At 40.2% G+C, this 17,226-nt stretch overlaps 1 protein-coding gene across 1 annotated transcript; it reads left to right on the forward strand.

The window, feature by feature from the left end:
• The first annotated feature begins 218 nt into the window (after nucleotides 1–218).
• Nucleotides 219–16,960, forward strand: nexmifb (neurite extension and migration factor b). Its single transcript, XM_041196326.1, has 3 exons — nucleotides 219–303; nucleotides 4,038–4,192; nucleotides 12,654–16,960. Exons 2-3 carry the CDS (start codon nucleotides 4,159–4,161, stop codon nucleotides 16,958–16,960), a joined length of 4,341 nt encoding a protein of 1,446 aa, XP_041052260.1. The 5' UTR covers nucleotides 219–303; nucleotides 4,038–4,158.
• The last annotated feature ends 266 nt before the right edge of the window (nucleotides 16,961–17,226 follow it).

Raw genomic sequence — 17,226 nt, forward strand, 5'->3', positions numbered from 1 at the left:
CAATCCAAGTAACTATTGTTGCAAGTGAACTAGTGGTGAAATATGTGTCCCTGTGAAGACAATAGACAAGCTTGTATTATTAACCGCAGTAAAATGCTGGATGAGCTGTTTTTTTATGTCTGCAGTTACAGTTGTGTGGCTTTTGTACTGGATAAATAGACTATTTTAATGTACTTACAGAGTGGCTGAAAACAAGTGATTCATGAAATAAAGAATAATGTGCAAAATTGATGGATGAATAAGAAAAAGACTTGGATGGACAGGACCACAGTATGGCACAGCTTAATGGGGTCAATCTACATGGTAAGGAATTAATTACAGCTATAAGATGATTATTTGATATTTTTAAAAGAAGAATTTACATTTTTAATGGATTTAGCCCTTGAAAAATGTCATAAAAGGGTATTACATTTCATATATTTTGACGAAAACTTAAGCTACAAACAGTACACCAAATCTAGCTTAATGGACATACGGTAAGGCTGGAGAAAGTAGCCTGCATCACAGATTATAAAGTAATAACAGATTATAAGGTGTTTTTTCCTAAAAGAACTTGAAATAATTAGAAACAAACTGTTTTATTTTTCTGATCTTAGGAGAAACAGGGTAGCCTTAATGCACTTTAATGAAGAAGCATTGGCATCAAACTACTATTATAATCATGAAAATTAAAACATTCAGCATTTAGATTTTGCCATTATTGTAATTTCTATTATTATTAGATTGATAAAGCATCAATCTTGATATGTTATTTTTATTGAGCTTCAATCAGTTAGAAATAGTCTTTGCTTCCTTTGCTATCAGTACCAAAGGGTTCTAATTTCTATCAACAAGAGCTAAGTCAGGAAGTTCCTCCAGAAAAGAATAGGTTTTAGAAACCTTCTCTTTCAGGATGCTAATTCATCATTGGTTCTTGGCTCAGAATAAGTTGACTGCACAGAAGGTTCTTTTAGCTGGGGCAATCACTCACTCACTCACTCAGCTTCTCTTGGGTTTCATGCCAACATTGATCTAGATGTTCAAGAGCATAGGTAAACTTGTGACTGACACCAGCCCCCTGCTCATTTTCTCCCTTCATTCCAACTGGTACAGAGAGGACTACCTGATGTATCCACCATTGACCAGAAACTTAACTAGACACATATGTACCACATATATACATACCATGGCTATAAGAGCAAATCAGAGGCCGAGTATTCTGTGGTGAGTAACTTACTTCCCCAAAGTCTTTCCACCATCTACAAGGCACAAGTCCCGTGTGTGTTAGAATACTCCCCACTTGCCTGAATGAGTGCAACTCCAACAACACTCAAGAAACTTGACACCGTTAAAGAGCTTGACACCATGTAGGACAAAACAAGCTGCTTGATTGACATTCCATCCAGCAGCTTGAACATTCACTCCCTCCACCTGCGGCTGCAGTATGTACCATCTACAAGATGTACTGCAGCAAGTTACCAAGGCTTCTTCAGCAGCACCTTCCAAACCTGTGAATTCTACTGCCAAGAAAAATAAGGGAAACAAGCACATGGGGGAACCGCCAACTGCAAAATCTATGTATGGTATTGGTTTCCTGAGACAGCGGATTTTCCCATATCTGATCTAATGATGCAAATTAGCAATGTTTTTATTCAAGTTCATTGTTCTCAGTGCTGCTCTTCTGCATCATATGCCACCAATCTGACCATCTGTTTGTCACGTTTGAAAACCTTCTGTTCAGCTTGTGCTAGCTCAGTATGTTCCCCGGCACATGCTCCCTTCAAGTTCTCCTCCAAATCACACACCATCCTGACTGGTAAATATATCATCATCTCTTCACTGTTATTTGGTCAAAACTTTGGAACTTCCTACTTAATAGCACAATGGGGGTTCCTACATCACATGGACTACAGCAGTTTGAGAAGACAGCTCACCACCATCTTCTCAGGGATAATTAAAAATGGGCAATAAATGCTGGCCTTGCCACAAATGCTCATAAACATAAACAGATTATAAATATATATATAGAAACTAAATGCATGCAAATTGTGAGTTATTAGATTAAAGTAAGTTAAGCCCTTCATTTTCCATCAATTAATTATCCATGAAGTTCAACCCAAATCTGGAGTCACATAACACTTTTTGTAGATTCAGGAACAAACAAATTAACCAATAAGTGCTCCAGATGTCATTCCCAGCTTCCGGCTATATGTTGCAACCTTCTTTGTGTCTCTTTATTTCACTACTACTGCAATATTCGGTGCTCCTCTGAACTTTCCTGTCTAGCTGTTTTCAAAGTGCAGATACAAGTTCTTTCTTCTCCCTGTATCCTCTCAGACTAATTGCAGGGGTTTAGTTCATTCTAGTTCATTTTTTCAGAACTGTGGTTCCTTACCCCTCTTGATCTTTCTTCCTTCTCCAATCCTCAGGCTTGTATAAGATTACAAAATAATTATGGAAGGAAGAATCCTTTCAGTTCATTGTAATTCATTCATCCAGAAGCACCTATCAATACCCCCGTTACAAGCTTGGTGCTACCTAGTTCCTATTTCTTGGTTTATCTCATCTCTTTTACTCTTTTCAACCTTGGTGGTGCCTTGCACTTATTAACCTGGACCCTTCACATTAGTTTCTCAATAATAAACAATTACATTACTCTGACCTATTGTATGCAACCATAAGCAAATACCGTTTGTATGGGGAAAAATTCTCCCTCCGTGAGGAGAAATTCTGACACTGGTGTCAGGAAATGCTGCCTTTATTTTCACAAGTCACAGAAAAGAGAGGAGTCCCCTGAAGTTTCACACCTTTTGATTGCTCCCCTCACTCTGTCCTTTGTGGTGACAAGCAAAACACAGATTGCTGTGCATCACGAGAGTGGATGCAGCTGCTCTCTACATACAGTTTCATTTCTAAATAGTTCGGATGAAGCAGTAAATCTCAGTGACAGTGAACAGTATCTGGAATTTAAAATGCTAAGTAGCACTGTCAATCAGGGACCTCAGATTTGGAGAGATTTCGTCTTGGTTGAAATTTCCATGATTTGGCTGAAATTTCCACAATGGAAGCTGTCACAGGATTTGTTTTCTGTTTCTTGTTTAAATTCATCTGGGGCCAAGGCACTATAAGTGACCTCTTCCCTGTTAATTTTTGTATAGTGCATTGTTTTACTCATTGCTGCTTTCTTTCTATAGTATGAGAAACCTGTTGTCAAAATTACACCATGTTGGCAGGCATCTTTAATTTGATTCAATATAACAGTCTTTTGACTTATTTAGATAATTAAAAATGGTAAAAAGTTAGATGGACTGCTTTGTTCATACTTTGCTAACCTATGGGGAAAAAAAAACTTTTGGTTTAGGGATAATGAGTAGCTGTCACGAAGTTCCATTAATCCTGTCATAGATATGATAACATTGCATCCCTGAGTAAGATTTTATGCTCCTTAGCAACGACAAGACTGCTTAGAATTTACAGTTACTGAATTTGCAAGAAGCCTTTGCTATCACTCAACCATGAATTTACTCAATCATTCCAGCAATGGTTGAAAAGAATAGTGGCTTGAGTGATTGGAAGAGGCCATTAAATCCAAGCATCATGAAGCAAGCTGTGACAAGCCTCCAGTGTATTGAATCAACTCAACCTTCCCCTTTTTAGAAGACCATTCCCATTTAGCTAAGTTATCCAAGCATTAGGGAGACCTGGCTGCATTTTCTTTTGAGCTCTCCTTCAGAGGTGCGATGAGTACAAGTGGGAAACCAATTGATGCAGTACCATAACCCATCCTCAATGAGGATTGAAGTTTCGAGATTAATCAGTTGAATTGGTCTTGACGGAGTGAGAGAAGTTGTTGCAATTTTGATTCCTACCCTGAATGCCTGTGAATGAGAAGCTTATCCTGGAATCCAGCTGACATACATTGAATAGCTTAAGATTCAGTTTTATCTACATATCCTACTCTTTTTAGATTTGTGTATAAAATGAATGGCTGGAATATTAATGCATTATTCTTTTATTGTTTCTTTGGCCAAAACAATGCTTTGATTTTGTTTTTGCAGGGGAACTTTTCTGAAAACTGTTGGTGACAGTGATATAAACAGTGCATGTGCACCAGCATGATGCAGGCTCACAATACTTTGGCTAACTTTACAGGAAGAATTTAAACCCAGCCAATATTTCATGTTTGTCGAAGCACAGAACATGGAAACAGCAGGTATGTCAATGAGTTCATAAATTATTCAATCCCTGTTGCAGATTTTTTTTTAATGTGCCAAAACTTTGACATATGTTGCTGTTTCCATGATATACATTTCAACAAAAGTCTTATAAATGGCCTCACTCGAGAGTAGGACGTTGAGCAACGCATCAAAGGCACCTGAGATTTTCAGATAATTTTGTCAACCATTTTGGTTGCTAGTTGCTGGTCTCCCATATCTATACTTCTGGCAAAATCCCTAATAGGCAGAAAGACTCCAAGTGGTGAAGTCCTTTTCCTGCAGGGCCTAGCATCAGACAGAAAAGTTGTTCTGTTTATTGCTGTAATCAACTTAGGTAAGTTTTCTGGATGCCATCATAGAAAGAAAAAGAAACTTGCATTTATATAATTCCTTACATGATGTCACAAGTCCCAAAAACTTTATCGCCAATTTTAAAGTGTAGTCACTGTCTTAATGTAGAAAATCATGGCACTGGATTTTCACAGAGTCCTTACAACTCTGCGAACCTTAAAAAAAATTGTGGGTAGGACCCAGATATGAAAGTCCGACCCCCATTTCCAACAGATCCAATTATTGCTGGTAGTGGAAAGGGGGCGGGACATGATTCACACTGGATGGAAACCCAAACTCTGCAGGGCCATTTGAACTCAGTGCTGAGTTCAATAGATCCCATTTTGGCCGGGCCTTAACCACAATGTGGGACTCATGAATTGATGGAGTAGATGTAAGCCCTCTTGGAGGGTGGATAAGATTTGTATAACTGTCATGATGTGAAGATTTTTAGATCCTCTGCTCTTTAAACTTTAAAAGAAACAGGCAGTAGCTGTCACTGAGAGTTTTAGAAAAAACACTCTGCTGGATTGCTTTGATTGACAGACCATCTGCTGCAGATTAGAAAAAAACAGTAGCATCTGTTCATGCATCTGTTCTAGAATTCTTTATTGACATTTCCCCAAGGGCTATTATTACTGTTACAGTCTCCATGGAGACTGATAACTGGAAGTTTGAATTTCTTTTTTAAAGTTAACAGCTGAAAGGAAGACATGATAAGATTTCACATTTTAAGACTTCTACTGTAACAAAGGACTAAAAACACTATTTAATCAATGTTATATTTTAGACAGCTTATACTTAAACCATGAAACAGAACGTTCCCCTTTTTCTTTTAGTTCAATCAAGAACACACTTCACAGGTATCCTTTACACTTCCTTTAAGTAGACATTCAATTCTCTTGGAACTAATCCAAGATGATTCTTAGCTCCCAGGTTCTTTATCTCTCTCAGCCTGGGAACTTTTAATCACAAAATTGTCTTTCACAGTGAAGATTTTTCATCTGCAGATTCATCCTCCAGTGCAAACCAGGCAAATCTTCTAGCCTCGTTATAACTCCTAATGAATTTAGTCTTTTCAATCTGAATGTGAACTGCCACCCTCATTCCTGCATGGTGACCCACAGTGTCTTGCTGCCTATAGCTGTTCTTCCTCTGGAACCCTGGCAGACTAATTTTGTCTGAGAGTTTTCAGGGATATCTTGGATCCATCCCCTCTCAAAGCCCATCTCCATTGCAATGTGAATCACATGAGTCTGGTATTGATTAGCTATCCTTGAGACCCCAATTCTTTTTATCTTGGCAGTAAATGTATCTTTTAAAGCACAACTGTTTAGAAACAAACATTCTCAATGCTGTACTGGGACTTCGGAGACTCACAGTCTATCCACTGTTAGTACACAGGCTGCAGCAATTGTCTCCAAATGTAAACACCTTGAATCTTATTCCCAGAAAAACCTTTAATCTTTAACAATCAAACCACTCAGGCTTGCTGTCAGGCGGACTTCAGAACAGGTCACATGACCCCCTTTTATTTTGCCATAACTTAAAGACACACCCCAAAACATCATAACCTTATTAACCTTATATTTGTAACATTAAATCACTATGAATGTTTGGCTGAGTTTCAAAAGCCACAATTATTTTAGGGGTTTCTGAGTTCACAGTGCGATTGGCAATTTAAATAGGTTATTAAAGGATTAGTTGTATTTAACATGGGGCCTGAAGAGAAGTTCTTTTCATAAGAGATTAACCAATTGAGATTTAAAAACTCTGAATGGGTTTTATGAATGGGAGTTTTTTTTCACTATCAAGTGTGTATGAGTGAGAGCTGTAGCAGATTGTTAGAACTTTATTTTCTTTCATCTCCACATGGCTTCTGAGGTCTGCCTATTGTAGATACTGGGTGAGTGGTTATGGAGGGTATGAGGGGCCATGAGGTTGGTGGAGGGCATGAGTTGGTATGGAGGCTTTGATGGGCCATTGGGGGCAGGAGTGGGGTACATGAGTTGGAATTGAGTTGGCCACCTATGCTCTGCTTCCAGGGTTGGCAGGTCCAACCCCATTCCACACTCACCTCTCCGGAATGAAAATCGAGCAATTTGGGGTACTTTCTACCGAGGAAAATCCAGAGAGTCAGGAAATTTCCAGAAGGCTCATAGTTTCCAAAGTGGAGAGTGTTATGGCACAGCAGATGGTAAATGCTAAGCTGCTGAAATCCCAGAGGGAAACTTGAAGCAACTGCCACAACTGTTTTAGCAATTTGTATTTTATTTTAAGATGAGTGCCTTGAATTCAATAATAATGAGTCCACCAAGATTTAGAGGTTTTTGCAAAACTAACTTAAACATTTATTAACAGAAGAAAAGATTTTAAGCATATACATAGGTTTACAAATTACTACTATGATAACTCCTAGCTCCCCTAATTAATCTGAGCCCCAGTTACACCTCTGGTGTAATTGTTGGGAACCTGGTTGTAATGCATCATCATATAATTATAAGGCCACCCCGCCGGACTCATTCCACATACCACTAACCCCCCAACCACCGCCTGTTGAATCGTCCACCCACGTTGGCAGGAAAACATGCAACAATAAAAACAAATACATTTCAACAGACCCAGGCAAAGCACACAGTACCCTGGAGAGTGATATTCACAGTGAGTTCCTTAGCTTCAGTTCCTGTAGACAGCAACTTGATATCCAGAGGCTGGAAGTTTTTCACACTTGTTAAATCTTAGAATGGCCTTGCTCCTCACACATAACCTCATCTCCTTTAATCATGTTTTTCCCTTTTTAATATAAATTCCATTGTTCCAATATGTCCTTGCAACTTTACTTTTTCCATAATATAAATCTTCCATAGTACTCATATTATCAGTAACCTTTGGCAAAAATAAACACACTGTTTGACTTAGCTTCATATGGCTACATGTAATATCTCATCATCTTTGAAATTCAAACTACTCTGTTTTACCTAAAAATGCAAATGTTCCTCACACCTCATATTTGAAAACTTCAGCCATGTTTAGGTATTTAGCACTTCAAATCTAGCTTCCCTTCTGATCACTCAAAAGCTCCAGACCAGCTGTCTCTAATTCAATTAAATTCCTCACACACACACATACACACAGAGAAATTAATCCAAATTTCATTATTAACCAACCTTTACAATAAATCACCACAATATTATGAAAATTATTATATTTTCAAGTTAGAGAACATATCAGAGAAGATGGCCCATCGGGCTTCTTCTGAGCCTTTCCATACAGACTTCTTACAATAAAATGAAAGGAGTGTGAGCGCTGAGATGAAAGGTTTTAACAGTCTACATTTAAAAAAACTTGTTGCTTAAAAGTTAGGGCTGGGATTTTCCGTGCCCACTGGCATTGGGCATGTTCGGTGGCGTGAGTGGACAATATGGTGAGAAGGCCAAAAATTGGTTTCATGACATGAAACCAGTTTGCAATTGTCCGCTCCGCCCGTCGATAGTGGGCTGCCTTCCCCACCATCGGATGTTGGGAACCTCATTGTAATACATCAGCAGATCATTATAAGACCAGCCCGCCAGACTCAACTCTCCCCAGCTGGATCATCCACCCGCGTCGGTGGGAAAACATGCCAACGTGTTTCACAACAGCATATATAAAGCGGGCTGCACTTTGCTCGGGACTTCAAGGCTTTTTTGCCTACATTGCTTCGGTCAGCACTCGTAGTCATCAGCGCCAGGCTTCACAGACACTTTTAGGGGAGCCCCTGGTAGGTCTCTACCCACCAGATCAGCCATATGTGGGTGGCTTTTCAACAGCTGCAGGGCAAAGTCTTGCTCAGGGAAAGGGGAGAAGAGGCCTCATACAAGGGAAGACCTGCAGGATAAGAGCTGTACTAGGGAAGGAGGGTATCCCAGGGTGCGTGTGGGGCTCATGTTGATCTATGCAAATGGCCACAAGATAGTGAGGGGTGAGGAGGCAATCTCCAGAGGAGATGAGGCCAGATGGATATGTGAAGGTATGAGAGTGAGAATGGGTGGTAATGTCCCTTGAGCTGGCAGTGAGTGAGATGCCAGTGAATGAGTGATGGGCTTGAGTGTCTGAGTTGAGAGTGGTGAGATGGTTGCCATATCCTGGCTGCACCGATGAGATCATTCATCCTCTATCTGCATTGGATGGCCAACCTCTTCTGTGCAACATTGGCACTGATCACCACTGCCATCACCTGCCAAGCGGAGTGGTAATGTAGCTGCCCCTCATGTGGCCAGAGCTGGGTTAGAGGACATCACAGCAGGCCTCCAGGCATCCAAAAGGTGCTTGAGGGCTGCAGTCTTCTTGCCTTTCGGGGCCATGTCTTCTTTGCTGCAGTCCCGGGCTGGAAGCACTGAGTGCGGCTCTACTTTAAATGTGGTGACTGGCGTGCTGTAGCAACAAGGTGACAGTGTGGCAGGCAAATCAGAGCCTGCCCACCATCGAAACGGCATGTATCCCGGGAATGCATAATTAATGTGGCGGGTTTGGGATGCTACGGTGTGAAAAGCCACCATTGTGGCCGGCGGGTAAAACGTCATTTTAACTGCCCGCTACCGCATTTAGTGCATATTTGGAATGATTCTGCCATAGGCTTATTTGGGAAACAAGCTGGCGAGATAGCACGAAAGAGCTTGGAAAGAGACTAGTCATGTAATGGTAAGGCTCAGTATGTTTGTGAAAATGGTAATGTTAGCTTTGAGTCATTGCTGATAATATTTGTACTCCTTTTGGTTGATTGGATTTTTTTAAGTAGTAATCTATACTAAATCTGTGAATGAAAATGGGAGACTGGGTGGTACAATGAGTTAGTAATTTTAAATTCTGAGACTGGATTTTGAATCTCATGCTGATAACATAAAAGTCTCTCTTTCACAGTTGTAAGAGTCTCCATGAGATAATTTTGGTCAGTATTTACCCAGAACCTTGTGGGCATTAAACATGATACCCCCTACATTTAATTGGCATAGAATTGACACGTTTCTCCATAGAAGCCACAAGAATGGCTACTATGGGAAATGAAAACATCACCCTGATACAGTGCACTGGGCATGATTATCTGCGATTGCTGCTCTAACAATATACTTGACTGACAAAGAAGGATCTTTACCATCCCTGCTTTGGTGATTTTGGGAATGTTTGATGTAGATACTGGATGACAAATGTAAAGAAGTAAAAGCAGAAAATGCTGACAAAACTCAGCAGGTCTGGCAGCATCTGTGGAGAGAGAAAGAAAGTTAACATTTCAAGTCCATACGACTCTTTTTCAGAGCTGAAGCGAGGTAGAGATGTGATGGGTTTTATGCTGTTGACAAGCGTGGGGGTGGAATGGGTGGAGAAAAATAGAAGATCATGGATAGGTTAGAGGTCAGGAGGGATAAAATGACAAAGATGTCATGGACACAAGACAAAGAGAGTAGTATTGATGGTGTTAAAGACTAAAGCAGGTGTTAATAGTAGCCTAACATCAGTTGGTAGAATATGTTGAAAGCAGAATAGGGGACATGCTTTCTGAAAGCAAAACATGGGAACAAGGCAGAGGCTAGGACTTATGGACAGGGAGAAGGGGAGGTGAGGGGATGGGATTGGGGAAAGAAATCTAAATGTAGGCTGGGTGACTGCTTTGTGGAACATCCTTGCTCAGTTCGACTTTCCTATCGCTTGCCATTTCAATTCACCAGCTTGCTCTCATACTCACATTTCTGTCTTCGGCCTTCTATAATGTTCAAGTGAATTCCAACGCATACTGGAGGAACAGCATCTCATCTTCTGATTAGGCATTTTACAGCCTTCTGGACTTAACATTGAGTTCAACAACTTGAGACCAGGAACTCTGTCCATTTTGATATATTTTCTCTTCATTATTTATCGTGTCTTTTCTCTGTTTCTCTCTGCACAGATGTTGCTAGGCCCGCCGAGTGTTGCCAGCATTTTCTGTTTTCATTTCGGATTCCAGCATCCGCAGTATTTTACTTTTATATTAAGGCAGAGAAGTACTCAGTTTCACAGCACTGGTAACTTGTTGAGCAGAAAAGAGTGATGACTCATGAAATTAAATTGAAAAATGTAAACTAGAATACATTTTAAAAATGGCTAAGGGAACATTTCTATTTTTCCCCTATTTTAATCCTTTGCATCAATCTTGGCAAAGCGTTCTCTCCCTAAACCTCTACAGTTCTGCTCCGTAACTTGCTGCTAGGAGATACAATTGACTGAGGGCCTGGTCACCAACTTTCATCCTCTCACTGTAGCGAACTTACTGCTGCGGGCTCGCTAACCTTCCTAATGGCATGACTGACAGCAGGGTCTCATGGATGTAAAACTATCTAATGCTCTGTGCCATGGTTTGGTGTTTTTTTTTAATGGACTATATTGTTGCCTTACCTTCAAAAAATTGTTATTTTTAAAAAAGTCGTTTTGACCTAATTCAAAAGTGAAGACCATGTTTGGTTGCAGTCAAGGATGTGTGATGGATTTGGAATCTTTCCTTGTTTGTCACCATTGTAGCATTAGGGACAAAATGTAATGGTTAAATCTTCTTCACATTTAAGCATTCCCGAAAAAATGCTAAGCTTTAAAATTTTTGTTAAAAGATCGGGCATTTGAATTGTCGATATATTTAAAAATGTTCCAGAAGTTGGCTGCTACTTCTGGTTGAATATAGAAATGTCTGTTGAAAATGAGTAGTTATCATTAAGATTCACTGCTTTTCTTGCTGCTGAGAAAATTGCAAGCAATGCTTAGAATTTTTAATTACAACATTTATCTATAACATATCAAAATTCTTGCTCGTCCTGTAAACATATTCCATTATAAATTCTTATGACCACATATAATAAAATTTGGCTATGTTATCTTGTTTTGCTTTATGCCCCAATGCAGATGCTGCAGTGACCACAGGTGGGGTGGTGTGATACTGCATGACAAGTTTACATAGGGAGTTTGCATTATGCATGTGGGCATAGGAGTTTATAATGAAAGTATAAAAATAACAGGAGGTTTGATTTTAAAATGGGGACTGAATCATGCCTATGCATCCCTCTTCAATTGTCCAATGTCTTCAAAACCCACTTCACCTGAATAATATACCTGATCTTGACTATAGGATGTCAACCAGTATTTTGTTTGTGCACATTGAATGTCAACTTTTTTTTTAATATGGTAAATCATTTTGTCCACAATTTAACAAAAACTTCCTGTATAAACTTGTCATGCTGCAATAAAATCCCTGCCCTGATCCTCCCACACCCTCCCCCTACCCCTCCCCAACCACCACCACACATCCCCTACTGCAACACCACTGGTAGGAGGGTGTGATAACATTGGCAATTTTATGTATGCAGCTTCCTTTATCAATATAGATGCGTTGGCAAATATAACAATATGTGCAGAATGTATAATTTTTAAGTGTCTGCGCACCCAATTATTTCCCCCTCTAATCTTGTTTTCCCTAAAGACTGCACTTGGGCTTGAGTCTTAGTGTGCAATGATACAATCAACTGATGCAATTGACAGTGTATGCGTATAGATAGTGTATATGATATATAAACAGTAAGTCATTGGATAAAAACGGTCGAAACATAAAGGTCAGCAGAATTAGCATTCCACTCAAACCTTCCTTTTTGTTGTTGTGGTTGTAAAAGCAGATTCCAATCTGTTAAAATTTCACAGTTTACATCCATACTTACTTAGGTGATCAGTTTTTCAAAACTGTGATCATTCGTTTTTTGCCCCAATGACACATTTTAATGAAAGATTAATTAACAAATTAAATGAATGAATAATTCTCAGAATAACACTGAATTGGAGCCTGGATGAAAACTGAGCTATAGCCATAATCATAATGAGATTTTAACAAGTTCTGCCATATCCTTTCAGCTTCTGTTGAGATAATTGTAGTTTGATAGCAATAATAAATTCTGTATACTGGCTACTTCAGTTCCTTTATGCCAAAATTATTCCTCTTGGTTCAAGATTGAAGACATTTATGTGTAATTTTTCTTATCTCTCTTTAGTCATGTACTTTAAAATGTTTATCTCCATAGCCTAAAATGGGAACTGTATTACTGTATATTGAAATTATTTAACTTTCTTCCTTCCATGTAGAATCATGTGGTGCAGGGAAAATTATGAAGTCTTACAGTGCAGCAGATGTTGCAGTTACCTTATCATCTTTCATTTCACCAAAAGAAAATGAACTGGGCCACAGGGTGTTATCTTTACCAACTTCAAAAGAGGCCTGCCTGTTGGACCCACCCTCTCCTCTAAGACTAGCTGATGTGCCTGAACATACTTCAAATGATTCCTCCACGCATGCCATTTCCCTTACATCTTGTGTTACAAAGGGTGTGAGTTATTTGTCCGTACCAGAGGATTCTGACAAAGCCCCATTCAGGTATATGGAGCCCAAAGGCATTTCGGCGCTGTCTGATGATTGTTTGATGCAGCAGAGCAGAACCTGTTTGGGCTGCTTCATTGAGTCAAAAGAAAGCATTGATGCAGAACCTGGAATAAGCATGAAAATAGGTGACATGAACAAGGATTGTGACACCTGTTCGGTCTCTGATATAGGGATTCAGTGCATGAGTACAGGAGAAAGTGCAAGATATGGGGATCAGCTGCTTTCAGACCAACTGTTAAGCTTTACTGTGCACAAATCTAGGACTACAGACAAAAGAGATGTGGAGAAATCTGACAGTGAGTCGGAAGATATTACTCAAAAACATTACTACGAAGGATTACTGCTGGACAAATGCAACGGAGAGGAAGCTTTACTGTCGAATCCTAGCCAGGATTGGGCTTATTTTGAGTCTTTTATTAGCGAAAGCAAAATAGAACTGCTCGACCTGTGCTCAAAAAATGAGCTTTCAGTCAATCTTTTTGCAGAGGAAGAGGTGGACAATTACATGTTTGATGATGAATCGACTCTCAGCAGCGATGTCTGCTCTTTAAAGATTAGGTACGAATCCTTTCAAGACAATGTCAGGGAAAAGACGAATGTACTTCAGGAAGAAGCACAGTTAAGCTTTTTTCCTAATGTCATCTCAAACTGCACAAAAAAGGAAGGCAAAGCGTCCATGAAAATGAACTCAGATCCATCACAAATCAAATCTGATGAGATTGACATCTGGGATGAAGATGACCAATCGGAAGAGAGGGCGGGAATGCAAAAATATGGTAGCACAGTGGATGTAAAGCTGTATGCAACTTCTAAAAGAAATCATTTCTTTGAAGCAAATCATTCTGTAGAAGATTCAGGAGAGTATAGTGATGACAGTTATGGAACAGATTCCTCTTATGACACCATTAAAGGGAACATGGATAGTATTAGGTATCTTTCGAGACAAAATGCAAATTGCTCTGGTCAACTAAATTATGCTTTGCGTGCCAAAAGGAAAGTACGGTATAGTGATGACTACTTGTACGATGTTGACTCCATAGAAAGTGAAAAGATTTCCGGAAAGAAAGAGTGGCCGGCTGATGGTCCTAAGAAAGAAGATGATGATGAATGGTGCCCACGAAAGCGCCGAAAGTCAGCTCGGAGAGGACCGCCGGTTATTATTAAATATATAATCATCAATAGGTTCAAAGGTCAAAAGGATATGCGAGTGAAAGTCAGTAAAATTGATGCTACCCAGACAAGTGTCAATTTGACTGCTGAAGCACTAGGTAAATATGAAAAACTTGCACCTTTAAAAGAATTTTGGTGCCAAAAACAATCTAAGCATCTGTTGTCAGTGCCTACTGAAAGAAGGAAGAGGCTGCATTTAAATAGTGCAGTGTCTAATGTGTTTCTTTCTCATCCTGCCAAGAGGAAAAGCAAACAAATTGCAAACAGACACAGGGCACGTAGAGTTCGACTTGAGTTGGGACCCAACAAGCAGATTGCATGCTCTTTTGACCCGGCTGAAACGCAAAGGCTGACCTGTGCTGATAGAGAAGAGGTGGACTTTGCCGATGCCCAGACAGTTGCAATAGAAATCCCTAGCTGTGCAAATGGCTCGTGTTCCACCAACATTACATCAGGGACTGTTTCAATGAGAAGCAAATCGCAAGGAAAGTTTGACAACAGAGTAAAGGAGAAAGGCAGGCTAAAAAGACTGAAATTAAAAGCAGAAGCCAAACTGAAAAACACCAGCAAAAAGATCAAGATGGCAGTAAATAATGACTTTGAGACAATGACAAATGCAAGTGAAATGGATTCAGCTGTAACGAGACAGAGTAGTTCAGGTAGCCTTCTGACTAATGCCATTCATTGTGTCCCAGACAACTCCCATTTATCTAAATCGTGCCATGCAAAGGCTGTTGCTAAGAATTCTACTTTTTCACCCGCCACCTGCTCTTCTGAGAAGACTGTGCCATCTGCTAATGCTGCCTCTACTGTGCAAGTAATCCCTGGGGGGTATTTGCAGACACTGCTGGATGCATCCGATTCCATAAACCATACTGGGCTCTCCTACTTCCCACATCATTCTGTTGTTGCTTCCAAGCAACTGAATCATTTCAACCCTTCAAACCTCACGCAAAGTTGTGTAATGTCCCCTCCCTCTGAATCCGAACAACAACAGTCCCCTCTTTATCAGGAAGATAAACAAAGCTTTGAAAAATTGTGGCATGCAAAACAGGAGTATTCAGCTGTTGGCAGAGCACCTGCCATTCTGTCGACTAGCATGGTTGGTGTAGTATCACTACCAATAGAAGGCACTAATCTTTCAAGAACCATTAATGACAATTATCAACAAATAGAAATACAGAGTGATGAACTTGTGCTTAGCAAGAATTATTCCCATACCCAGCCATTGCAGTCAAATACCAGCTATCAATCATGCATAATAGAAGACAGTGATGGCAATTTTCAGCTCCATCGAGATTCAGTAGCTCCAGATGACACCAGACTCATCAGTTTTGATTCAGTAGGTTCTTTGTCAGCAAGCACCAATAATTTTAGCTCTTTAAGTTTGAAGTCATGTGAAAATGATGGTGAGGATGATATGAGTGATGACTTTTTAGCCCATTGCAGCCCAAAGCTAGTAATTCAGCAAAGTGTTGATGAAGTTGCACCTCTAAAGGAATCTGCTGATCTCCTTGACATTTCAAACTTTACTCCCGATCGATTCAGGCAAGTGACACTGTCTGAAATTTCCCCACCAATTACACCCGACCTCTCACCGGAAATGGTGGGACCAGAGGCCAAAACATCAGGCAAACCCAAAGACTTTCAGGAGCAGGCTCAAACAATGCTTGGAGATGCAAATAAAATGAAATGGGGCTCAGTACCCCAGACACATGATCAATCAACTGAGACATTTATTTTGAATAATCATCAGTTTCAATTTCATACCTTTAATAGCGAAGATACCAGTGAGATGACTGAAACAAGCCCATTTGAAAAACAAGCTGGCATGCTGAAATTAAACAACAGTAATAGGGGACAAAAAGCTAAGAAGAAAAGCACCTCAAGTAAGCATGTGGGCCCAAACCAAAGCGCAATCCCAAAAGGTGCAAAAAAACCAAGGAAGCCAAAATCTGCTAAAGCTACCGAGAAAACTCAAAACAAAAGTAATTCGCGTCAGAATCCTGGCACTTCCAAAAACTCGAAAAAATCAATCAGTGCAACGCACGCTAAAAGGAATGATCAGGCACAGCTGCCTTCAGCTAACAGCAAGTCATTGGATGCACTTGTTAATAAAAACAGCATATCACCTTGTGTTCAGCTGCTTAATGAGACCCTTCCACACCGTGGTCCTGCCGCTGTACGGGGTAGAAAACAAAATGGGGGAAATAGTACCTGGCCTTTGAGTAAAAAGGCCAGTGTTGGTTGGTGTGGGCAGAGTGCTGCAAACAATAATAATCTCTTAGTTGATGACCAGAGAGAATTTGAAGAACCCAGTAATATACTTTCTAATATTGCCTCTGGAATGGCTGAAGTTCAGCGTTTTATGATGGCTTCTATTGAACCGATCTGGAGCCCCGGGGGGCATAGCATTGCCTCAGGTACTTGCCAGTCACTTGAGGTAAACAGCCTGAAATGGAAAACTTTGAATATTTTGGGTGGTACAATGTCAGAATCCAAAAAGAAATCAAATAGTTCTTTGCCTGCTAAAAACCGGAGAGCAACAGCCAAGGCCTTAAGTAACAAAAATCCTGCAAAATCCACAGTTCCTCATATTGCTGCACCAACCGGTCCTAACAATGAATTTCATTTCAGTTCTGGCATGCGAGGTGGCATTTTTGACAGAAGCTCTGATACTTCAAGTATTCCTGCCAGTAACGGTCCCATCCACAAAAAAATGTACCGTCACAAAGCAACATTAAAATTGTCAGGGGATGAAAAGAGTAAGGTAAAGAGAGCAGAGCACGAACAGCAACACAAGAGCCCATCTGTGACAGCCTCTCTTGAGAAACTGAGGTAATACAGCACTGCAGTGGCTGTGATGCACCCTTTGCTTTCCCAGCACCTTCTAAGCCCAGGCACTGTCCCCTTATTTTCCCCCCCTTTTTTGACGCACGAATTGCATGCCAGAGGCAGTTTTTTTCCCCCCCCTTTTCGAAAGGAATTATTTGCATGAGATCTCCTAGAATGGAAAACTAATTGAGGGATAACCTTTGTTCTGGCTTGGCTGTGGTATAATTAACATGGTTGCCATTAGTACTGCTATTTCACTTCTTCAGTTTTTCT

This window comes from Carcharodon carcharias, chromosome 9, assembly GCF_017639515.1.
Source record: "Carcharodon carcharias isolate sCarCar2 chromosome 9, sCarCar2.pri, whole genome shotgun sequence".
Lineage (NCBI taxonomy): Eukaryota > Metazoa > Chordata > Chondrichthyes > Lamniformes > Lamnidae > Carcharodon > Carcharodon carcharias.